General features: G+C 40.6%; 1 protein-coding gene and 1 pseudogene across 2 annotated transcripts in view; one reads left to right on the top strand and one right to left on the bottom strand.

The window, feature by feature from the left end:
- Nucleotides 1-1,684: 1,684 nt before the first annotated feature.
- Nucleotides 1,685-25,781, bottom strand: part of KDR (kinase insert domain receptor) — a 174,364-nt gene continuing 150,267 nt past the window's right edge. The window contains exon 28 of the mRNA XM_082464436.1: nucleotides 1,685-3,957. Within this exon, the coding sequence (XP_082320562.1) occupies nucleotides 3,852-3,957 (106 nt within the window). The 3' untranslated portion in view covers nucleotides 1,685-3,851. The remainder of the gene's footprint in view (nucleotides 3,958-25,781) is intronic.
- Nucleotides 12,631-21,770, top strand: LOC309662070 (mitochondrial-processing peptidase subunit beta pseudogene; annotated as a pseudogene). Its single transcript has one exon. The product of its transcript is annotated as a mitochondrial-processing peptidase subunit beta pseudogene (transcript).

Below are 25,781 nucleotides of genomic sequence, written 5' to 3'. Positions count from 1 at the left end.
TTCTATCTAAGCTGGCTATCTAGGTGATCTCAGCCAGTTTATGGCTTTAATACCATCCATGTGCTATGATCCAATGTGTGTGTGTCTGGCCTAAACCCCTTTCCTGAGCCCCAGATCTTATAACTATCTGCCCAGCTGATATTTCTACTTGAATGTTTAATAGAGCTTGCCAACCTGTCTCATCTACAGCTGAGCTCCTGATGGCTCTCCCTCTACTACTACCAAAAAGAAAACCGTTCCTCCCATAATCTAGTCACTCAGGTAAATCCATCGTGCTGTTCCTGGCTCCTCTCTTTCTCTTCCTCCACATTTTGTACATCAGAAACTTCTATACACTCTACCTTAAACTATATTCAAAATGGAATACCCTCTCTCTTGCTGCCACCCTATTCCTAACAGGTCTTCCTGCTTCTGCCTTTGTCTCCTATCCACGCTCATCCTCATGTCTTATTCTCAACATGCGAGCCACACTGATCCCACGAACACATCACTCAGATTGTGTCAGTCCTCTGCTCCAGAACTACAGTGGTCTCAGAGTAAAAGCTAAACCCTTGTTATGACCTATGTGGGCCCACGTGATCTACCTCACACTTACCTCACTCACTTTACCTCCTGTTAATCACACCCCTACTCCCTCCACTTCCTTCCTCATATATTGCAGACATGCTTCCACCTCAGGGCCTTTGCACTTGTTCTTCCCTCTCTCTGGAAAGCTCTTCCTCCAAATATCCACACGGTTCCCTCATCAACTCCTTTGAGTACTTACTTCTTAGACAGGTTTTCCCGTCCAAAATTCAATACCCTCACTGTTCTCGTCCCTCTCCCCTTCTTATTTTTCTCCTTTCATCACTATCTAACATTCATATACATTATATATATTTTTTGTTTGTTTGTTTGTTTGTTTACTATAGTCAGTAGAATGGACTTTCTCTTGAGATCTATTGAAGGAGGATTCTTACTAAGAATTCTTACTAAGATTCTTATAAGTCTGTGTCATTGTCCAGAAACTTAGTACACAAATGTAAAGATTTATATAATTCATTCTTTTTTTAAAAAATTGAGCTATAATTGGCATATAACATTAATTAGTTCCAGGTATACAGCATAATGATTTGATATTTGTATACATAGCAAAATGCTCAACACTATAAGTCTAGTTAATATCCATCATCTTACAGAGTTAAAAAATAATCTTTTTCTTGTGATGAGAACTTTTAAGATCTACTCTCTTAGCAACTTTCAGATATGCAATATATTCAAAATATTCATATATTCTCTTTACTTATTTTATCTTGTGCATTATATCTTCTCCCTCTAGATCGTTAGCTCCATGAGGACAGGGCTATTTTTGTTTGTTTTAATCATTAATATCCTCTTAAAACCTATAATAGCGTTGTTTTAAAGTTTTTATTGGACTATAGTCGACTTACAATGTTGTGTTAGTTTCTGCTGTACAGCAAAGCGAATCAGTTATACATATACATATATCCACTCTTTTTTAGATTCTTTTCCCATATAGGTCATTATTGAGAAGAGTTCCCTGTGCTATATAGTAGGTCCTTATTAGTTATCTATTTTATATATAGTAGTGTGTATACGTCAATCCCAATCTCCCAATTTATCCCCCACCCCCACGCCACTTTGCCCCCGGTAACCATAAGTTCGTTTTCTACATCTGTGACTCTATTTCTGTTTTGTAAATAAGTTCATTCTACAATAGTGTTTTTACATGAAAAAGGAAAGTAAACAAAGTAGCCTAATTGTACAACTGAGATCTGAGACCCTTGAAACCCATGTTCTGTATTTGCGCTTAACTTCTAACTAAATTCAGTCATTGGGCAGGATGGGTTTCCAAGTCTTGAGGTCCAGTTTTGGTCTGGAGGAAGCCAGGAAGATTTTCTACTCATGTTGTTTACTAGTCCAAAAGTTTTCAATAGCTTCCCATTGCCTTCAGGGATCAAGTTCATCCCGCCATCATCTGTACCTTTCCAAGTTATCTCCTGCCAAACTGGTCTATCCACTATTTCCCCAAATTGCCTTGAACTTATCTTCCTCCGTATTCTTTCTCATTCCCTTCTGTCATCTGAAACACCTTTCTTCATCTCCTCTACCCATCTATGCACACCTACCCCATCCTTCATGACCTCTTTCCTTCCCCACCCGCTGAAATCCAGCTCGTCCTTCAACTCACATCATGCCTCCTTTATTTTATTTATTTATTTATTTTTTGGCCACACTGCGCAGCTGGTGTGATCTCAGTTACCAGGGATTGAACCTGGGCCATGGCAGTGAAAGCACCAAATCCTAACCATCAGCCCACCAGGGAACTCCCACATCATGCCTCCTTTAGAAAGTCTTCCCTGAATACTGCAGGTAGAATGAAATGCTCCCTATATAGTAAGTTTATAGTATTTTTTTCCAACATTATTCCAGCTCGTTGCACAGTACCATAGGGGAGTAGTAAAGTGAGGGCCCACAGCACAGAGTTTAGAGCCTAAGTGCATTGATTCAAACCCAGCTTCTGCTACTCACTGGTTGTATGACCTTGGGCAAGTAATGTAACCTCTCTGTGTCTCAGTTTCTTTCACTGTAAAATGAAGACCACAATAGTACCTATCTTATAGAGTTTTATGAGGATTAAGTGCATTAATACGTAAAATACTTGGAACGGTGTCTGCTCTGTGTTTGCTGTTACTGTAGTGGTGGTGGTAGTGGTTCTTAACAACCCATCTTCAGTCCATTTGATGTTGGGGGGTTGAAACATAACAGCTGGATTTCCTTCCAGGTGTTTAAAACACATACCTTAATTTTATTACATACTGAGTGTATCCTTTTTTCTGTCTTTCTCAGTTTGAAGGTACAGGTGAGTTAAATCTATTATAGGGAATTCTTGGTACTATAAACAATTTCACTGATTTTTTTCTGCATACCCAATGTACAACCATAATGCCAGTGTGACACTGAGTTGAATTCAACTCCTGTTTACTGAATTAATCCACTATGAGGAACAGAAGGATGAAGACAAAGTCCTTCCCTGGACCACTATCTATAGAACCACTGTCTCTTCAGGAAGATCAATGTGTACACAATTAACTTCCCAATAGCTACTCTATGCTCCATACTACATGGTGCTTTTATTTCTATCTTAAGGTTTCAGCTTTCCTCAGCCTCTCACTCACACTTTTTTTTAAATAATTTTGAATCCAGTATGCATTCGTTCATTTGAACCAGTTTCTTGTTTTAATGTGGGAACACATAAGTTGTAATCTATTAGTGTCTACTTAATGAAATTGTTTTTGAAACCCTGCCCGTTAACCTTTAACCTGGAGGCCCGTGCATAGTTTCCTTATTCATTAAATGATTAACTCACTGACCAGAGGCATTCATGAGTTCTTGGCTCAGCCGGTACCTTTCTGGCCTAGTCCAGAGACTGGGGAGGTTCCAGAATGATCTCCCCAGCCTTCTCCTGAGACACATCTCTGGCTGCCCCATTTGTCTTCCCTTTCCTAGTCGTCCCCACATGCTACTCTCCCACTGCAATGCACTCCCTCTTCCAGGAGGCACATCTGCATCTGGTCCTCATTGTGGTGGTTATCCGACTTTGCAGTTACTTTTATAGATGTTTAATCAGGTGTGCAGGTGAAAAGATGAAAAGTGAAGGGTAGATGTTTCTAAATATTTCTTCAGAAAACAAATTCAGCAATATTCAATCTAGTCTCTTGTCTTCCCCAGAGGCACTGGCATCAACATCCTCTTGTGCAACAGCAGCCTGAGACACTGATTCCTTGAAGATGAAGCCTGGAGCTACAGCTTAACACCCATGAAATTGTTTTTCAGGCCTATTAGTGTCCTCACCCTCCACTCTGGATAAACAGGCTCAGAAGTGGTTTATATGCCAGGTTGTTTTCCTTCTGAAAGATGATCCTTAAAGTAACTTCAGAAAACAGAAGGGCAACTCTAGAGATTAAAAAAAAAAAAAAAAAAAAGGAAGCCATGAGTATGTTTTAAAGCCTCTCAGTAAGCTAAGATGCTGCTCACAGAAGTTGTAAAATAATCTTCTACCAGTTACTAACTTTAAAGTAATTTAGAGCAAGAGGACTTCTAAGAAAAGATGCCTCATGAGGGTAGTATCTTGGGTCGTTTTCCTGAAGGTAGTTGAGAGGAAACAGTACTCCACAGCCTGATATGGGCCCTTCAGGCTATAAAACACTGAGCATTTCACTCTTGAAAGGGACAAAGAGTTAGCGAACAATGGTATGGAGGAGAAAGGTTGTGGTAATGGCTCATTTTCCTGAAAAATCAACAAGACTGGCCAAGAGACAATGGTCCTTCCATATTGCTTTGCAAATCCTCTAATACGGAAGCTTCACCTTGAAGATCTCTCTGTAATCCAAGGTCAGGGACTGTGGGCCAGCTTTCCCCAATGTACTCAGTGCCCTTGGTCCCAGGCTAACAATGACAAAGGGAAGGAGCCGCACAGAGAAGCTGGATGGAAGATTATAAGACACGCTAAAACTCATCTCAGGAACTTTGGAAGACTACTTTTCCCATTGAGGCCATAACCAAGCTATAATCACAAGTATTTTGATGGACAGAGCCCTGCCTTTTATCAGGTACAGATAACCCTGCTTTTCAAGAGTTCACTTTACTCCACCTAGCTCTTATGAAAGACTTACATTAGTACCTGTTTTATCTAACCAAAAGAAATCCGAAGAGGTTTCGCTATTACAAAAAAAGACAAAAAGTGAGAATAGAGTTCAGCGTTGGTTTTGCAGCAGCCGTTATAGAGGCGGTGTGAGCCTGAGCAGAGAGAGTGGTACCACCCAGCTCCTTCCCCAGGAACTACACTCAGCATCTCAGCATCAAGCCCCCATAGCTTTGAACTGTGTCTGTGAGCATCTGTGCTTCATCTCCATTTATTTTGTGCATCTGTTAGCAAGACATATCCCAAGGTAACTGCTTCTTCACTTTATGCCATTTCAGCTTAGGAAAGGATTCATAGGCACCTCTACTTTCAGATAGTAGGGGGAAATTTGAAAATTCCAATAAAATGGCTATACCATTTACAAAGGATTAGCGGAATCCACATGATTCCCCAGGCCAAGGACTACCGATGGGCTATGAAGTCCTATCAATGACCACAGTGGGTAAATAAAATAGGAATTTGAGATCACAGACCTCGAGGAGATGAATGAGACAGACGAGGCCTTCATGGGCAGGCAGAGAAGCAGAAGCAGCAGCAGTCTCCATTCATGGGGCTCAGACAAACAAAACTGTGTCAGACAAGATTGAACTACAAGACGATTTGACTGCAGTTTCCAAGGGTCACAGAAAAAGAAGGTGGGAGAATGGTTTTTGTTGAAGAATGGCTTTCTGGAACTTCATCAAAGCGAAAGAGGACCCTATCTATTTAGTCAGAGCCTATCAGAGACACACCTTTGCAAGCTTAAAACCGACACTCAGTACAATGAGGGCCAGGTTCTTGGACCTCAATGAAAGGTACTGGTACAAAGGTGCTCTTTACTGAAAAAAAAGTCTTTGGCTGAGATGCTGACATTAAAGCATAAAAGTACTACTCATCAATTAAAATAAAGATAGGGAAAATTAGCTGCGTCAAATGTCTTTATGCTACCTTATTTAATCTCAACAATATGTGAGGTTATAAGAAAGGAAAGAGAGGCTCAGTGAAGCGAAACAGTTTTACCAATGTTACCTAGTCAGTAAGTTTCTACCCCAAATTTAAATCTAGAATTGAAAGTTTTTAGAGTTCCTGCTATTTCCACAACACGCTGCCTCCATATGAGGCAATGGGCTCTGTGTAGATGAAAGAGGAAAAAGACCAAGATGATGCTTTTAAGAGGAAAGTCCGAGGCCTTTCTGTTACTGAATAATAAAATAACCCCTGAAGGATGAATGGGTAAACCATTCTGCATGTCGGGGCTAATAAGATCATGTTAATATGTCAGCTTTTGCTGGCTCCAAAGTCCCCATCAGCTGAACATCGGGATTCTACTTTCTCTCCACTCAAGATTCTCTCCCCTTTAGAATCTCCTGGAATCCCCAGGGTGTCGTGGGCACAGCAGACTAAAGCTATCCTTCAGTAACACTGCTGCCCTTCCTCAGGTCTCTGCTGCCTAGTCACACCCCTCAGGGCCCTACCTGAGGTAATGACATCTCTCAGCCACCTCCCTAAAGGTGACGGTTACCTGAGCTGCTTCTCTCCGCTCTACTCCAGTTACCTTCTCTGAGTTCTGGGCCTATGTATCCAAATGCCTTTCAGACACCTCAGCAGAATGTTCCCAAGATATCTCAAACACAACACATGCAAAAAAGAAATTACCTTCTTCTCCAAAAATCTTCTTTTACTCTTGTGGGCTGAATTTTGATGAATAAATGACACCAGCACTCACAGTGACTCAAGTCAGAAACCTGGCATCACCGCACCTCTGTCTTTTTCAACCAGACACCAAGTCCATCAGTTCTACCTTCCTAACAACAGTCCATATTTCCTCTCTATTCCCTGAAGGGTGAGAGGGTAAACCAAATGCTCTTGGGCTACATCCTCTTTACTTCCTTCCATGTTTCCTACCAGGATTGCCTTTCCTAAATGCAGATTGTATCAAGTTACCACATTCCCTACACTGCAAAGTCCTAAGTTTGGCACTTAAGTCCCTTCATGATTTGGCCCCTACTCATTTTTCCACCAAAATTGGCTAATACACACGTCCTTAACCTATGACTCCAAAACAGCATGGAAAGACAATATATACCAGGGCTCAGGATGTAGACCACGAAGAGTCGAGTTCCGTTTTCCAAGAATAAGGAAGTTAGATTATGCATACTTGATATGTCAAAGAAGAAACAAAGGATGGCTTGCTATTTGAAATAAGCAACACTGTGGGAGATGGAGACTACTGAACTTCAACCACTCTCTTAATCATATCTGTTCTGCTGTGTTCCAGCCTCCAACGAATGAAAGAGTCATCAAAGAAAACGGCTTTAAAATGAAAATAACTTTATTGAGAATATATAGACGGAATATAGTCTGTGTAAGAAGCATGAATGAATGTAAGAAGCATGACTGGAGGTCAAAAACAAGACTGATGGTTTGAGAAAGAACCAATGGAGACTCAGGAAACGATGAAAATAACTAACACCGAAAGATAAAAACAGCCTACTGCAGAATCTGGGAGAAATTTCTACTAACCGTAAGGCGAATGGAAGTGTACTGAGAAAACAAAATGGTAGTCTGCTTGTGCTTTCCCTCATGAAACAGAGCGGCCCTAGCAACCTGAGAGATGGTAGCAAGATACATAGATTCCCTTCTCTTGCTCAGAGACACAGAGTCTGTCTAAGCAGAACTTCATACATGGGTGGCTGTCTTTTGAGACGGAGAGAGAACTCTTTCTTACTTCACTCCACACCCAAGTTTCTAGCCCTACTTGTAGACTATTAACTTCCTTAAGACAACATGATGTGTGTGTGTGTGTGTGTGTGTGTGTGTGTGTAGTAAATGCATCCATATGAGGCTGGTTCATCATAAGTAGAGTAATAAATAGAGTGATAAAGATGTAAGTGGAAACTAAAATGGTCCATGCTAAGAATTATGGTTCTTTTAAGAAGAGGACAAAAGGGAAACATTTTTACAGCACTTAATATTCTAGGCATTAATCCAAGTGCTTTCTATGTTTTAATCAGTGTTTAGAACAACCCGGTATTAGTCAGCATAGTATAAACTATGCTGTGGTAAAAATGAAATAAATAACTCCAAAATCTTCGTAGTTAGCATAACACAAGTTTATTTCTTACTCCTGCAAAGTTGGATTTGAGTAGGCAGAGACTCTCCTCCACCTGGTAACTCAAGGATTCAGGCTCCCTCTGTCTTGTGATACCACCCAAGGGCACCCTGGTAGAGAAAGAGAGGATGCAAAAGGCAAACCAACTCCTACCTGCCCCAACCTGGCAATGACACATGACATTTCTACTTCCAGCTCATTGGCTGGAACTAGTCACATGGCCCCAATCACAGCAAAGATGCCTGGGAAATGTCAAGGAGCTCATGGATATCCTAGTGAGCACTTACTGTCTCTTTCACAACCCTCGTGAGGAAGGTAATAGCATAATCCCGATGATTTTCACAGACGCTGAGAAACTGGCACAAAGAAAAAATAATTTACCCAAATCCACATTGTGGATCTCAGGTGTGTATGTATACACACACATATAGTATACATATTAAATGAGTGTATATATATAGTATATATATATCCCTATCTCTGACCTCCAGGAGAGTTAGCTGTGGTTTCTAGAACCCTACACTGAAACCTGCATGGCACTCACTGCTCTACAGTGGCATTGTCTGTGTGCCTGTCTGTCTCATCCACTAGACTGTAGTACACAAACTGAGGACAGAGATGGTCATGGTCATGGTTTCCTAGGCTCCCAGCAAAGCATCCGGCACACTATTGTAGCTGGGCTCTTCTTACAGTCACTTTGGTACGTCTCCTTCACTACCACACCGAACACAGCTCCCTTTGGTGCCTTAAGACCCAATTCTTAGCACACAGGACAAAGTGATCTCATGAATCCTGAGTGAGAAGCAACAAGGAGCTGCAGGCAGCACGGACCTGTACGTAATGGGAATGATGGACCTGAGCTGTGGCAACAGAGAGGACCAGGGATGCATAACAACTGCGTGATTTCAATCTACCTCACTTTCTGCCAGTCCTCCCCTCTGTTTCACATTTCCTGCAATATTGTAAAATGTTTGCCAAAGACTGGGCAGAGACGAGTGTACAAAATCTGTCTACCAATCTCCAATTTGACTGGTCGTTCTTGCTCTTCATACAATCTTGAATGTAAATCTGTAGTCTCCCTCTTCTTGGCAGTAAGTCGGCAACCCATTCTTGGTAGAACTGTGAACACGATGCCCTTATTAGTAAGGAAATCAGAACACCAACTACTACGTACTGAGTGCTTACTCTAAGTCATGTCCTATGCTAAATGTCTTACATACATTATTTCACTTAGTCCTCACAACAAATCTTTGAGATGAACATTATTGTCCCAATTTTGCAGATGAAGAAACTAATGGAGTAACTTGCCCAAGGTCCCCCTTTTAAAAAGTGTTATAGTCAGGATTTGAAACAAGTCTTTCTGTCCTGTCCAAACTGTACTGCCAAGAATTATGGATATAGGGGACTCACTATAGATCACTCAACAAAAGCTTAGTTAGGAAAGACCCCAATAACGAATTAAATGTCCAAGTATGATGGTAAGTGACTCATCTAAAAGACCAAGGGTCAGTTTGAACTACTGATAAGTATGCAGCCTTTAAGAGACTTTGGTTATAGGGGTAGCAATCACAGACCTCAAAAGCATGTTGGAAGATGACCCCAATTAACACCACTGTGCATACTCAGTTTAGCTGTAATATCAAGTAACCACTACAACATCCTCAAAGCTCCAGGTTCAGTTTTCCAGAGTCACTGATAACAGTTTTGTTTTCAGAACAAACAGGTAGAGTGGGATAAGGATTCCCAGTGGATAGTTAGTCTCTAGCGGTGTCTATGACCCACATTTTAAGCCCTAGAAATAAACACAGAACACAGAAAGGTCTGTCCATCATGTTGGTTCAGACAAAGGTAAACCCAATTGGGTGTAACCAACAAAGTGAAGAAAGTTGCTGAGTAGAAGAAAATTCCTCACCATTAAAAAAAGGCAGCAAGAAAAATCTACTTTTCTAGGGGGTAATGGGATTAACTCTGACGTCTGTGCTTAGATTCGAATCTTTGGTGGAAGAAAAGCTTATAGCTTAATTTTGCAAGACCCAGCATGGAACCTTTGTTGGCCAGTAGGGAGATGGGGTCTGAGAAAATTGGATTAGAGCTCCTGATATAAGGACCTGTGTAATCGAGAGGAAAGTGCAATTATAAGCAATTGTACCAGACAAGTCTTTCCCTGTGTGATGTTTCAATTTTAGAAAAGACCACAAGCTGGATAACCAAGCCATCACTGATCTGTCCCAACCAGCAAGTAAGCTGATCCTGTACTGCAACAGTTTTTGCTCTTGGTAACTGGAAAGAATAAATCCTTCTTCAAGACAATCATTTTGAGTTCTAATGTCCCTCTCTTTAGAAAAAAGAACAGTCAGCTCCTGAAAGAAGAAAGACTGCTCCTTCACTTGTTATTGATGTGCCTACCTCTACTTCACTACTCATTTTAATCAGCAACCACCTTCCCTTTTTCCACCCCCAAACTATACATGAGCCGGTTTCAGGGGTGATGCCCTTCCCAATGTTCTCATAACTCCTATCATTTAACTTACTGCACTATAATATAATTGTTTCTGTGTCTTCCCATATGAGAATGTAAGCTCTTTGTCTTATTCATTTTTGTAGGTCAGTGTCTAGCACAGTGTCATACACATGTTAAGTTATCAAGAAAGGTTTCTTGAATGGATTCACAAATGGTTGGATGAGTAAGTAAATGGTTAACCCAGAGGTCCTCTGAAGGCCTGCTTTAGGAGGATGTGCTTGGGTGATCTTTCAGAACATTTTGGCTCCTTCTGTAGCCTTCAGATGAATTACTTAACATCACTGAGGTTCAGTGTTCTTACTTATAAAATGAAAGCAACGTTACTCATTTCATTAGGTTGTTGTGAAGCTCAAAATAAGTACATCATGCTGGGTATCTATCCAGGAACCAGACACTGTCCCGTCTCACTTTATGTTCAGTTTGTCTTCTACTGGAAGAAGTTAGCCAGTGTTTCACTGGGGCAGCAGCCATGCTATAATGGGGGTAAAATGATAACTTGGCCCTAATAGCTCAAGTGTTTGAGTCTGAGGGGTTCAGAGGATTTTTATCTGGCGGTGGGTGAGGGGGAGTGATGAGGACTATATCTGTTCCTCAATTCAGCTTATCTTACAATAGAGCTTGTAAATTAGAGTATTTAAGAATAGTGCCCAAACTTCCACTTCTCACAGTATTACAGAATAAATACCATGAGGAACCTCCTCGGCTTACAACACCTAAAAATGTGTAGATAAAACATGTTAAAATGCTTATCTGAGCTGTCAGGAAAATGAAGGAAATCATCAGAGGCTAAAAATACAAGAAAGCACAAATCTTCAGAGGTAACCACCCTGAAGCAATGGGGCCCTGTGGTCATTAACTTATCACTGGTGGCCTAGAGTCTTTATTTTAATGGGCCTCAAGCAGGGTTGGGGATACAATGCCTAGGACTTCAACCAGATGAAGACATAAAAAGATTCCTAAATAGTTCAGGACACAGAAGTTGACATTTTTAATGCAAAGGTAAACCAAAAGAAGAAAATCTATCCCACAAAGGAAAATAGTAAAGAAACTTTCTTATCTCAACATTGACTCTGGGTAGAGTCTATCTTGAAAATTGCTATTTACAAGTGATCCTCATGAGGGTTTACAGTCAAAATCTAGAATTCACACTACCTAAGTGGTCCCCAAATACTCAACTTTGGAATTTAATTTAAAGTGATTCAAGATTCATAATGACTTCCTGGATAAATATTCCTTAAATCAAGGCCTCAAATAGTTCCCTCAGGTAATTATAAACTCACTGAAATATAAAAATTATAAAACACAAGAGGAAACAAGTCATTTGAGGGAGAATAAGTAGAAATAACAAATAGTAAGATTATAGCCACAAAAATGGATGATATTGGAATTATCAATTAAGAAATATAAAATAAATAGGTTTGATACTCAATAAAAGAGATTATTTGAAGTATAACAAGGTACTAGATACTTTGAAATATGGTCAGGTGGATTTTAAAAAAGAACCAAATAGAACTTCCGGGTGAAAAAAAAAAACTCACATAATAAATGAAACTAGAAACTAAGTGTATAGGTACAGCATTAGATACAATGGAAGAGAATATTAATGAACTGGAAGACAGAACTGAAGCATTACTCAATATTCAGCAGAGGGAAAAAGATATTGAAAAAATAAAACAGAAGTTAAAAGACATTGAGAAGAGATGGTAGCAGTGGAGGTCCAAGCCATGCTGTTGCCCATGGTATGGCAGTGGCTCTGGGGTTTCACTGAGAGGCTCCTGATCAGAGGGGCCACTGGGTTGTCATTATAATTTGGAGACAACAGATTGAGAAATGCACAAGCCACTATACAAGTTGCTCTGAATGTTCTTGAAACATGAGTAACATGTTTGGAAAATGAACTCAGAGTGGCCTCTGTAAACTCTGGATTGTCAATATGTACAGTGAGTCTCTGGATTGATCTTGGAATTTTTTTTTTCATTTATTTATTTATTTTTTAGCACCTTTAATTATTATTTATTTATTTATTTATTTTTTTTTTTGGGGGGCTGTGTTGGGTCTTCGTTTCTGTGCGAGGGCTTCCTCCAGCCGTGGCAAGCGGGGGCCACTCTTCACTGCGGTGCGCGGGCCTCTCACCATCATGGCCTCTCCTGTTGCGGAGCACAGGCTCCAGACGCGCAGGCTCAGCAGTTGTGGCTCACGGGCCCAGCCGCTCCGCGGCATGTGGGATCTTCCCAGACCAGGGCTCGAACCCGTGTTCCCTGCATTAGCAGGCAGACTCTCAACCACTGCGCCACCAGGGAAGCCCCCTGATCTTGGAATTTGACATGAAAATAAGAATAATGGAACAGCTCATTCTCTGGAACATATGAACTTCAGTGTTACCAAAAAGAGATTCAAATTAGATCTGGAACTTGAAAATGAAAACATGGGTGCTCATTTCAACACCTATACCTCCAGAAAGCAGATCATGTATTATGCCAAAGAATTCTCTAAAGATTTGCCAAGAGCTGTACGCATTCTTGCTGATATAACACAAAACAGTACATTGGGAGAAGCAGAGACTGAACACAAGTATAGAATAATCCTTAGAGAGATACACGAAATCAAAGCTAATTTACAAGAAGTTGTCTTTTTATTATCTTCATGCTATAGCTTATCAAATACTGCACTTGGATTGACAATGTGGGGACCAACTGAAAATATCAAATCTATAAGTCATAAAGACTTAGTGGACTATATAACCACACATTATAAGAGGCCAAGAGTAGTCCTTGCTATGGCTGGAGGAGTCTCCTATAATGAACAGCTTAAGTTAACAAAGTTTCCTTTTGATGACTTTTTTTCCACACACAAAGGAAAAAGAACAACTCTGGCTCCCTGCAAATTCACAGAAAGTGAGATTTATTTGAGGGATGACAAGATGCCTTTGACATACCTTGCAAGAGCTGTTGCAGCTGTTGGTTGGGAACATCCTGATACAATCTCTCTCATAGTTGCAAACACACTGACTGGCAACTAGGATTGCCATTTCAGAGGAGGAATGAATTTAACTAGTAAGCCAGCCTGTCTCATCTGATGTGGCAACCTCTGCCATACCTTCCAATCTTTCAACACTTGCTACACAGATACAGGATTGTGGGGACTCTATATGAGTTGTAAACCAGACATTGCTGCAGGCATGCTACATGTTGTCCAAAAAGAATACATGTGACTCTGTATAAGTGTCACTGAAAGTAAAGTAGCACAAAAATTCTTCTAGAAACAAAACATGTTTTTGCAACTCTGCGGTTCAACTCCATGGTGAAGATATTGGTAGGCAAATGTTATGCTATAATAGAAGAATTCCCATCCCTGACTTGGAAGCAGGAATTGATGCTCTAGATGCTGAGACAGTTCAAAAAGTGCGCGCCAAATATGTTTATGATAAGGGTCTAGCTATTGCTGCTGTTGGTTCTGTTGAGCAAGATTTTAACTGGACTTGCAATAACATATGCTGGTTTTGTGATTAAAATGCTCTTAGTCAAAATATTTAGAAATACTTATTAATAAAACTAATAGTGATCTGCAAGTTTTAAGCTATGAATTCTTTTTAAGAAATGAACAAATATTTGGAATTAAATATATTTGGAAAAGAAGATATAGGGACTATAGTTAAGATATCTAACATATACCTAATCAGAGTACAAGAGATAATAGAAAAACTGTAGAATAAGGCAATATTCAAAGAGATGTTGACTAAGAATTTTCATGAATTTACAGAAACAGAAATCTTCAGATTTAGGAAACCCAATGAATCTCTAGCAGAATAAATAAAAAGAAATACAAGGCTAGATAGATATATTGTAATGATACAGCAGAATACCAAAAGAAGGAAAGGAAGAAAGAAGGGGGGAGGGAGAGAAGGAAGGAGGAAAGGAAGGAAAGAGAATAAAAGAAAAAGAAAGACAATCTTAAAGACAACCAGAGAAAAACACAGATTACTGACAAAGGAACAAATTAGGTTTACATCTGATTTCCCAGTAGGCACTATGAAAATCAGAATATAATGGATTTTTTTTTTTTTTTTACTTTTTTTAAAAAGCTTTTAATTTTATATTGGAGTATAGCCGATTAACAATGTTGTGATAGTTTCAGGTGCACAGCAAAGTGACTCAGCCATACATATACATGTATCCATTCTCCACCAGACTCCCTTCCCATCCAGGCTGCCACATAACATTGAGCAGAGTTCCCTGTACTATACAGTAGGTCCTTGTTGGTTATCCATTTTAAATATAGCAGTGTGTACATGTTGATCCCATACTCCTTAACTATCTCTTCCCCTCATCCTTCCCGCCCGCCCCCCAGTAACTATAAGTTTGTTCTCTAAGTCTGTGAGTCTGTTTCTGTTTTGTAAATAAGTTCATTTATATCATTTCTTTTTAGATTCCACATGTAAGGGATATCATGTGATATTTCTCTTTCTCTGTATGACTTACTTCACTCAGTATGACAATCTCTAGGTCCATCCATGTTGCTGCAAATGGCATATTTCATTCTTTTTAATGGCTGAGTAATATTCCATTGTATATATGTACCACATCTTCCTTATCCATTCCTCTGTCAATGGACATTTAGGTTGCTTCCATGTCTTGGCTATTGTAAACAGTGCTGCAATGAACATTGGGGTACATGTATCCTTTTGGACTATGTTTTTCTCCAGATATATGCCCAGGAGTGGGATTGCAGTGTCATGTGGTAGTTCTATTTTTAGTTTTTTAAGGAACCTCCATACTGAAAGATCAGGAAGAGAAATTCAAGAAACAATCCCATTTACCATTACATCAAAAAGAATAAAATACCTAGGAATAAACCTACCTAATGAGACAAAAGACCTATACTCCAAAAACTGTAAGACACTGATGAAAGAAATCGAATAAGCTGCAAACAGGTGGAAAGATATATCATGTTTGTGGATTGAAAAAATCAGTATTGTCAAAATGACTGTGCTACACAAGGCAATCTACAGATTCAATGCAATCCCTATTAAATTACCAATGGCATTTTCACAGAACTAGAACAAAAAATCTTAAAATTTGTATGGAGACACAAAAGACCCCAAATAGCCAAAGCAATATTGAGAAAGAAAAATGGAGCTGGAGGAATCAAGCTCCCTGACTTCAGACTATACGACAAAGCTATAGTCATGAAAAAATTATGGTACTGGCACAAAAATAGAAATATAGATCAGTGGAACAGGATAGAAAACCCAGAAATAAACCCATGCACCTATGGTCAATTAATCTATGACAAAGGAGGCAAGACTACACAATGGTGGAAAGACAGTCTCTTCAACAAATGATGCTGGGAAAACTGGCCAGCTACATGTAAAAAAATGTAATGGAATTTTTTTTTTAAAGCAGAGAGGAAATAATCACCAACGTAGAATGATATTATCATATGACCCAGCAATTCGACTCCTGGGTATATATCTGAAAAAAACAAAAACAATAATTCAAAAAGATACATGCACCCCAATATTCATAGCAGCATTATTTACACTTGCCAAGATATGGAAGCAACTTAAGTGTCCATCAACAGATGAATGGATAAAGTTCACACACACACACACACACACACACACACACACACACACTGTGGAATACTACTCAGCTATAAAAAAAGAAAAAGTTTGCCATTTGCAGCAACATGGAGGGCACACATTGTACCAATATCAGTTTCCTAGTTTTGACATTGTTCCATAGTTTCGTAAGGTATAATCACTGGGGGAAACTGAATGAAGAGTATATGGGACCTCTCTATTATTTTTGAAACTTCCTGTGACTTTATAATTTTTTCAAACTAAAAAACCTATTAAGCCCTTATTTTGCCAAGTTTTTGGCAGCAAGGATGGACAAAACAGGGCTTTAGGAAATCCTGCCACCTGGATAACTTTATAATCCTTTTGGGAGAATAGGTAAGACTCAAATATATTAAAGATAGAAATAACAACCAAAAAAAGGGTTGTAGCTGTATGAGTAGTGCTACGGTTACAAAGTCCTTACACTGCCAAGACCCGAGTACTGAGTCTTTCAAATAACAATTCAAACTGCCAACTGTTGGAAAAACAGCCGTGGTTCAATGTCAAATTCATGCAGTCAAGGTAGAAAGTAGGGTATCCCCAATATTAGACCAAACGGCCTTGCCCCACAACAGCCCTCAGTTTTCTGCAGGGAAAATCATCTAAAATAGATCTTGCCACATACAACATTCATGTGCTAAGTGGCATACCTTTTCCATAGCTGATCACCACTTGCCCACCAGGCCACTTGCCAACCTGAGTAATAGGGTGTAACCCTGGGCACCGGTCCTGGTCACTAGGCCAGCTGCCCATGTTCTGGGAGGACCTCCACAGACACACAAATTATGCAGACCCTCCCCGACAGAGAGCAATCCATCACTTCTTGAGTACCGTTCCCCTCTGATTTTGGTGAGACTGATGTTACCAAGATCTCATGTTTTCCTTGACAATGAGCCATTAGAGATTTCTGTCCTTTGTTCACCCCTTTCTTCTCTTAACAAATTAAAAAAGAAATTTATTATGAAATATTCTGTGCCTACCATGGAATATGTGTAATATACGTAAAGTCACTGGCCAACAGAAGATTCCCAACATTAAAAACATGATTATAACTGGCTGTGCCTTCCTCCCCTTTTCCCACCCTCCTACCTTCCCCTCAAACATAACCACTTTCCGGAATTTTGTGTTATCATCTTTTGCTTTTTAAAAATAGTAGACTATGATGTAGGCATCCCCAAACGATGGTGCTCAGCTGTGTTTGCATTTAGCATATGTGTTTTTGCTAATATCGCTTGTGCTTCTATTAACAGTCTTATACATGCCTCCTAGAGCACATACGCAAGAGTTTCCACACTTCCACTTGAAGTGGAATTGCTGGGTCACAGAAATGTGATCTTTACTTGTGTTAGATAGTGCCAAGTTGTTTTCCAAAGAAACTGTACTATTTTACAGCCCAACAGCAGTACATAAGATTCGGCTTTTCCACATCCTCACCAACACAGTATTATCAGACTTCATCATTTTTTTTTTTCATCGAGTAGATGTAAAATGATATCCCATTGTGATGATTTTAATTTGCATCTCCCTGATTATTAAGAGAGTTAAGAATCTTTTGGGAATTCCCTGGAGGTCCAGTGGTTGGGACTCCATGCTTTCAAAGCTGAGGCTTTAAACACTGGTCGGGGGAATTAAGATCCCACAAGCCACGCGACACGTCAAAAAAAAAAGAAAAAGAATCTTTTAATATCTTGAATAGTCATCTATATTTCTTTTTGTGAATTACCTTATCATGTTTTTTGGATATTTTTTCACTGGGTTGCAGCCATTCTTTGTACATTCTTCATCCTAGTCCTTTGTCAGATGTGGTATCAAGATTTTCTCTGAGTTTATGGCTTATCTTTATGATATTTTCGGCAAGCAGAAGTTATTAATTTTAATGAAGTGAAATTTATTCATTTTTCCCTTTTCGGTTTGTGCTTTTGGTGTCTTTCAAGTCCACAGAGAAGGAGGAATTCATTGTGAAAGGGAAAATTTTAAATCTTTTAGAAGAAAGTACAGGAGAACATCTTTATGACCTTTGGGTAGAGAAGGATTTCTTAAGACCCCAAAAGTGCTAATCATAAACCATTGCTATGTTAACAAACATTTTTAATGATTGTGAGGATAAGACAGGAGGATAAGCTGAGCTCCCGCCACTGTTCTTTAATTATTTTCCCTGGAGAAAAACACTGCTCTGAGCTGCGCTGAAGGGGTGGTTTCAGAACAATAGGCTGTCGGGACAGCCAGGGCCACTGCCTCTGTCCAAATTCCCATCCTTCTCCCCCCGGCACCGGCCACCACCTTCCCAGAAGGGAGGCACAGGGACCCACAGCAGTTTCTTCACCTTTAATTCTTCTTTGTTACTAGAGCTGATGGGGGTCTGTTTCCGCTAATCTTAACTGTGGCAAAATGCTCCAGGATGTCTATTCTTCTGGTTACATATGGAATTTCCTGGACTTCAGTTGATTGCTTGGGATGGGGGCTGATTAGATGCAGCTATTTCCAGGCATCCTTGCTTTTTCTTTCCTGAAAAACCATTGTGTTAGCAACATATTTTTAGGTGGGGCTACATTATTCACATACATTTTCTTTTCTTTTTCACCATACAATTTCAAAGCAAGTTTTCTTCCAAAAAAAAAAAAAGTAGCATCAAGGGCTACTTTCAACAGTCCTATTCTTTATAATACTATTTGGGTAGTCCTTGTAATATTGTACTTCTATAATTTTTATCATTTTAAGGCCCATTTTTTTCCCTGTGCAATCTCATGAGGCTTCCCTCCCCTCTCCCCTCCTTTCCCATACATCTATTTATGGAGATTATTATCACCTTCTCCATCAACACCTTCTCAGCTTAGCTGAACGCTCCAGGGAGACTTGGTTGGTGTGAGGTTCTCTCATGATGAATGGGTTTCTTTTCACTCTTCCTAATGGGCTGGCTTCCACTAAGGGCAGCTAATTTCTTTGTAGCTACTTGGAGTAGGTAGATTAGGTTACCAGTATTGCTGCTTATCTCATTCTAAAATCAATGATCCAGTTCACATGATCGCCCCCTACAAATCTGGGGAAACTGTTACACAGAAGCCCTAGTAATTGATTAGTGGGTACTTCCTGAAATGAAATGAATCATTTACAAGACAACGCTTTGGTTCCCAGAGTATTTGTGAGGCAATTAAGACCTAGTGAGTTGCTTATTTGTTGACTGTTGGATGATGGTCACTTTTTCCTGGTGTAATGTCTGAATCTTACCCCCATTTTCTCAGTATTCTGGCCACCAGCTCTTTCTCATTTCTTTGTCCTGTGCTTCTATCTGAAACCATCTCAGGTAGATGCTTGTGAAACAGCTGATCTTGAGTTTCCATCTGTCTTGGTTTGGATGGCACTGAAATGTCATGGATGTTTTGATCCCTGAAGCAAATTGTAGCCAGGATCTGCCTTCTGCCTTGCCTTCCCAGGTTCGACCAATCATGTCAGAGGAAAAGCGAAGGGGATGCATGCGTAGAGGACAGAGTGCCCTGCCTCTCCTCCTGAGACCTGGTTGGCCATGGGGCATGCCGACAGAGGATGGCTGCTCTCCAGCTTGAGGGGCTGCTTGAGGCTGGAATCCTTGGTTTTCTATGCATAAGGTATTTATGACTTTGTATATGCCAGGCACTAAATTGCAGACTGTGCCTTAAAATCTGGGTGGACGGGAAGTCAGATAATAACTGCTGTTTTACACCAGGCACTTTCTGTGAATGAGGTGATTCATGCTAAGAGTTTGACTTTCAGCATCATATTTAATCTTAGAAACATTGTGTGTCCTAGATGTGCTCACCCACATAAGAAACCCAAGGCTAGTAGAGGTTGGGTATATTTTCTAGGTCATTCAACAAATAAGTGAAGAAATTCGATTCAAACATAGACTTATCTAACTCAATAAGGTGCTTTTAACCACTACACTGTCCTGCCTCCCTCTTGAAAGAAATAAATGATAGGCTAGAATTACATGGTACTAACTAAAAGGAGGTTACAGAAAGGTGAGTTCACGGTAGGCTGGAGTAGTCAAGGGATATAAAGCAGAAGGGAGGGGTCCACAGAGAGCATCTAATCCCATGTTTCTCAAACTTTTTTTAAAGTTGTGGTTAAAAAAAAAAATGTAACATTAAAAAAAATATGGAATGCTTCATGTGTTTGCACAGGCGCCATGTTAATCTTCTCTGTATCTTTCCAATTTTAGTATATGTACTGCCAGTGAGTACTCTTAAAGTTTTTAACTTAAACCTATAACATGACATTTATTTTACATTATGACCCAGTAAATGCATGTAGTTATAACTGAAACAAAATTTTACTTCACAATACTTGCCCTATTCTATGCAGTGTACTCCACTTTTCTATTATGTTTTACATCATTCTTTAAAGATAATTCTGGTCATGGCCTATTAAATAGACTTTATGGCCTACAAATCCTGATCTAAAAACCTCAACCGATGGGGACGTTGAGGCCCGGAAATGCATTGAGTACCTAGCACGATGTCTTGCAAATATTAATCCTAAGTGTCTTTGCTTTATCTCCTTATGTGACCCAGCACACGCGTGTAGCACCTCAGTGGCAGAGCTGGGATAGAATCCAGATTTCCTGATTCCCAGTCCAGGCTTTTTCAGTCAAGGAAAGTTTGTCAAAGGGGAGGGACTCTCCCATGGCAGGGTTTCTTCCCAGGCACCGGTAGAAATAGGAGGAAACAGAGCAGCTGTGGGACACGGACACAGCCTCCACAATGGGCCTAGTAGAATGGCACAGGGCGTTAGAACAAGGCCGTCTAATTCCAAAGCCCGTGCTCCTTCTGTGGTTGTCTCTCTTGTTTGCTCAGTAAAATTACCTGGGAGCGCTTCAATAATACTTATGCCCAGGTGATACTTGGATCCAATAATTAAATCCAATGATTTAGGGATGAGGGTTGCCTAAAAAGCTTCCCCAGGTGATTTTACTAGAGAGCTACTGCCTCAATGCAGCGTAGAAGGTATCCCTTAAAACCCTTCCTGCTTATCCTTCAAGCCTCAGCCAAAACTACCACATGTAAACTAGATAGCTAGTGGGAAGCAGCCGCATGGCACAGGGAGATCAGCTCGGTGCTCTGTGACCACCTAGAGGGGTGGGATAGGGAGGGTGGGAGACGCAAGAGGTAGGAGATATGGGGATACATGTATACGTATAGCTGATTCACTTTGTGATACAGCAGAGACTAACACACCATTGTAAAGCAATTATACTCCAATAAAGATGTTAAAAAAAAAAAATGACCCCCTCCCAGGCCCATGGAGTCCTGACTCAAATTCACAATCAAAAATTAACTGCTTTTTGTAGGGATACCAAGGGGGAAAGGGGTGGGTTGGGAGGAATTGGGAGACTGGGATCGACACATATACATTATTGATACTATGTATAAAATAAACATCTGATGGGAACATACTGTAATAGCACAGGGAACTCTGCCTAATGCACTGTGGTAACCTAAATGGGAGGGAAGTCCAAAAGGGACGGGAGATCTGTATGTGTGTGGCTGATTCATTTTGTTGTGCAGTGGAGGCTAACACAACATTGTAAAGCAAGCATACTCCAATAAGAATTAATTTGAAAAAAAAGTAACTGCCTTTCTTTTCTTGTATTCATCTAGCACTCACAGATCCTCTCATCCTGTGTTTGTCTCCCCTGTTACATGATGCTCGGACTGAATCCAGAGCTTATGCCTTACTTACCTTTGTATCCAAGTGTGTAACAAATATTTACAGAATGCCCTTTGCTCAGATGGCTCTTCTTGCCCAAACCACCCAGACCTCTGAAATCTACTCTGATTCAGCTGTAACTCCTAATGAGGGTGATGAAAATTCTCCCCCCCGATCAGTTCTACCTAGGACAAGAAGGGCACTCACTCTAGGAGCTGCAGAATCCTGAATGGTGAAAACAGTCGCTAAAGGCAGTGAGACTGCAACATCCCTTCTCGTGTGGCTGGGCTTTCTCTCCCACGCATTCCCCTCCAGCCGTCTCCTCCAGATTTTCAGATTCCTGACAAGGCAGTGTGGTCCAGTGTTCAGAACCCTGGACAGGAAGTGGGAAAGACGGACTTCCTGTCCTGGTCATGACCGTCAGTGTGTCCTGCAATAGGCCCTCACTTTTCCGTTTTGTTAGCTGGGAATGACCACGTTCCAAACTCAATTGTCACCCTCTGCCCCCTTTCCCCTTGGGGATTATATAAGAACTCTTATATATGAAAACAAGCTTTGTTCAGGTCCTTGAGCTTTTCTGAGGGCAGCTTTGTATAAATATAAGATACCTTTTGTTATTGTTTGCAGCCCAGGGGATTTGCGGAAAGAAGTTGAGAGCCAGCGATGCTCGTTTTTATAGGCAGAAAATAGCTGCTGGAAAAACAACCTGGTGTGTAGAGCATAATGTTCTTATCGAGCAGACAGAATTATCTTTCCCAGGCCGCCATGAACACAAAACACCTGGTGCACACGTTTCCTGCCCCTTCACATATTTTGAAAGAAAGAGACCTTTACCCTGACCTGTCAAGCAGTGATCTTCATGAACTTCTGTCCACAGACTGCGACAGTTATCTTGGCTTGCCGCTGTAGATTTAAATGGTAAACATAGCTGATCGTCACTCGTAGGGCATCTTCCCCACATATCACTCAGATCTTATCAGATCCACACATGCGTTTCTTCTTCCTTAAAATACAGCCCCTGGATGGGCTAAGAGTCAGGGCCTTCCTGACACATCCACCCAACACTGAATTGGGTGCTGTTGAGAAGATGGGAAACTTGAAGACTTGATCCTGACCTGGCCATTGATTAAAATCTTTGAAGGGAAAAAAATAAATAAATCCACTAAAAACATTTAGAGAACCATACAAATCTATTCATAGTAAGATTCACTCCGTACTTTAAAGACTCAGGTGTTTAAAGAAGGTAGAAATCAGTGTGGAAAAGCTCCCTGGAGGACGAGGATGCAACATACATGGAAAGTGCTCAATAATATCAGTTAAGTGAACAAAAGAAACTGGAGATGGGCCTTGAACGACAAAAAGCATTTGAAATGGTGGAGAAAGGGGCAAATAACCATACTGGGAAAAAAGCCAGAGTTTAAGGATTGACTTTGGAGTGAAGCTGATTGACCTGGGTATGCCACTCACAAACTGTGTGATTCTGAGCATGTCACATAAGCTCTCTAGACTTTATTTTCCTCTTCCATTATAAGTCAGTACTAACAATATCTCTATCATAGGTTTGGGGAAGAATTAAATGAGATTAATGTAGGCAAAGTTCTTAGCCCAATGCCGGGCATATGGTAACTGTTCAACGTTTATTTATTGTTATTGTTGTTATTAGTACTAGGGAAAATATAAACAAAGACAGGAATTGCTCAGTCTGAAAATCTGAAAATATTTTCACCTTAATAAAATAATCAAAATACTTGGCATTAAGTGATATTGATGTAAATTTGAGCAGCCAGCACCTGCCTCTTGCAGTGTTGGAAAGAAAATGTATATTTATGCCTCCCTCAAGCTCTGATTTTCTGCCTCTTCCCTTTCTTTCAGCACCCTTCCCCATCCCCACTACCCCCATATCCCCATGGCACCACAGAGAGCCCACAATCTCTCTTCTCTGCCCTCTTCTCCCCACCAATACCCACCTTCTCCCCTAGCCTGGTGAGAGACTGGTGAGTCATAAGGATGGACATGCAACTGTATCCTTTCAGGCAATGATGACAGGCTATGGGTTCTGGGGACAGAGATTCTCTTGAATATTTCTTGATGCTATCAAGTCAAATATAGACAGCTAACCACCTCTAACACAAGAAGTGCTCAGCAGGAGAATTTTGAGTTCCTTTACAGATCAAATTTTCAAGAGAGAAAAACTTCGGAATTCTTCATTTTCTTCCTTGAAGAGACATGGATTGGACCACAGCACCATAGCTAAGCCATGATGTCACAGGTCATTAGGGCTGTCAGTAGCTGCACATGCAGGCATCTGCTTGTCGAGCTGTGAGCTCCCACTCCTCTCCCTGCCCAGTGTTGACCATCATATTCCTACTGAAATGGTCTTGGTCTCATTCCCAGGTTCATAAGGCTCTCTTGGCTTCAAATTACGTACAGTGTAAGACCCAAACTTCTCATCCTGGCAGATAATCCATCCCCTTCACATCCATCCCTCCCTTCTTCTCTGCCTTCTCCTCATCTCCTGCCATGATAAACTTCTCCCAAGTGTGCCCCCCAACACCACATGCTTTTAGGTCATTGTCCTTTGATCCAAACCCTTTCCCTAACCTTCACCTAGTCAACTCTTGCTCTTTCTACCGGAACCAACTCCAATATCATTTCCAAAGTCAAAACTATCATCTCTTCACCAGCCTTTGGATTCTACAGTTCTTTGTTCTGGGTTGCTTGGACTCCAAAAGTTTAGCATATAGTAGATGCTTGAGAAATATTTCTTGAAAGAATAAATGAGTTCTGACTTCAATAACAGCGTTTATTATGACATATGATAATTGCCCTACTTACTTGCTGGTTTCTTCATAGGCCATAAATTTCTCAAAAGAATAAGGTGAAGGGAAATTGTGTCTTTTATATCTGTATTCTAGGACCCTAGTACAGTGACTCATAAGGTAGGCTTTAAGTCGAAGTGTGAGGAATTTAAAAATTTCTAATATATTTTTTGCAAAAATAATTTTTTCTCATTAGGCATTCTTTCTTTTATTATTTGGCTACCCTCCTCTCTTAATGTTGAGTTGAGGAAAGGGATAGGGAGATGTTTCCAGAATATAGCTGAGAATATGAAAAGCAGGAAAGCAGGGGAAGCCTGCATTAGGTTAGAGTCTCTGGAATCAGAGGCTGAGTCTCATGCAAGTGCTCTCAGGGACATCTTGTAAAAGAGCTAGGGAAGCAAGACAGGGCATGGGCGAAACAAAGCGAGATGTGGATTCGGCTACAGTCCAGCCTCAGCCCAATCCCGTGGGAAGTTCCGGGACAAGGGACAAGGATGGCCTCAGATAATTACCCCAGCTGGAGGCAAAGGGGCTGGGATTTTATACCCCTGAATTAGTAGTTGGCTGCAGCCATGCCAGAGGTAGGGGGACACTTCCCCGGCATTTCTGGGTGGAGCAGCTCCTGTGGACCAAGAGTGAGTCTTCAGGGAAGGGTCCAGCTGCAAGCCATTGGTCATCAACACTCATGGCAGCTGAGTGACAAGAGAACTAGTCTGGGAAAGGGATCTGAGCAGCACAACAAAAGCTCCTACCATACCGTTAAAAATAAAGATGATAGAAAGTGCTTACTCCTAGGAGGATTATGCAAACCTTTATTTAAAACCTATCTCCTCCTACTTCATCAACAAGTCTATCTGGACCAGTTGCTCACTCCTTAACAGATTAGAAACAGCAAGATAGAAGAGGGTGAAGAGACTGTTAAAAGTAAGTGCACCAACAGAAGCCAAAAAGAAACAGGAACTCCAAAAAGCAGAGCAGTGTGGAACCTTGTAGTGTAGTGCCCTGGAGCGTTGTAAATTAAAGTCTAAAAAAACTGAGATTGACAATGATGCCCTAAGTCAATGATGCCTTAAGTTAATGATGCCTTAAACAAGTTGTGTTTTGCATTCTATGTTTAAAAACACGGGGTGATGTGCCACGTAATTTTAAAAGATTTCATTCGAAATTTGGAAGCTTAAGGGATGTGAATAATTACATGGACATTTTATTTTTTGCAGATTATCTCCTTCCCTGCCAGCCCCTGAATAAGTGAGGTGTTACTGAACTACATCTTGGAAAACATCTGACCTCCAGGAGCCGTTGAAACTCCTTGGATAGTAGCACAACTTCAGACTTGTTTAAAC

This window comes from Balaenoptera physalus, assembly GCF_965194825.1.
Source record: "Balaenoptera physalus genome assembly, chromosome: 5".
In the NCBI taxonomy this organism is placed as follows: domain Eukaryota; kingdom Metazoa; phylum Chordata; class Mammalia; order Artiodactyla; family Balaenopteridae; genus Balaenoptera; species Balaenoptera physalus.
Note: the sequence above shows the minus strand (reverse complement) of the source record. Positions and strands in the feature narration are given on the sequence as shown.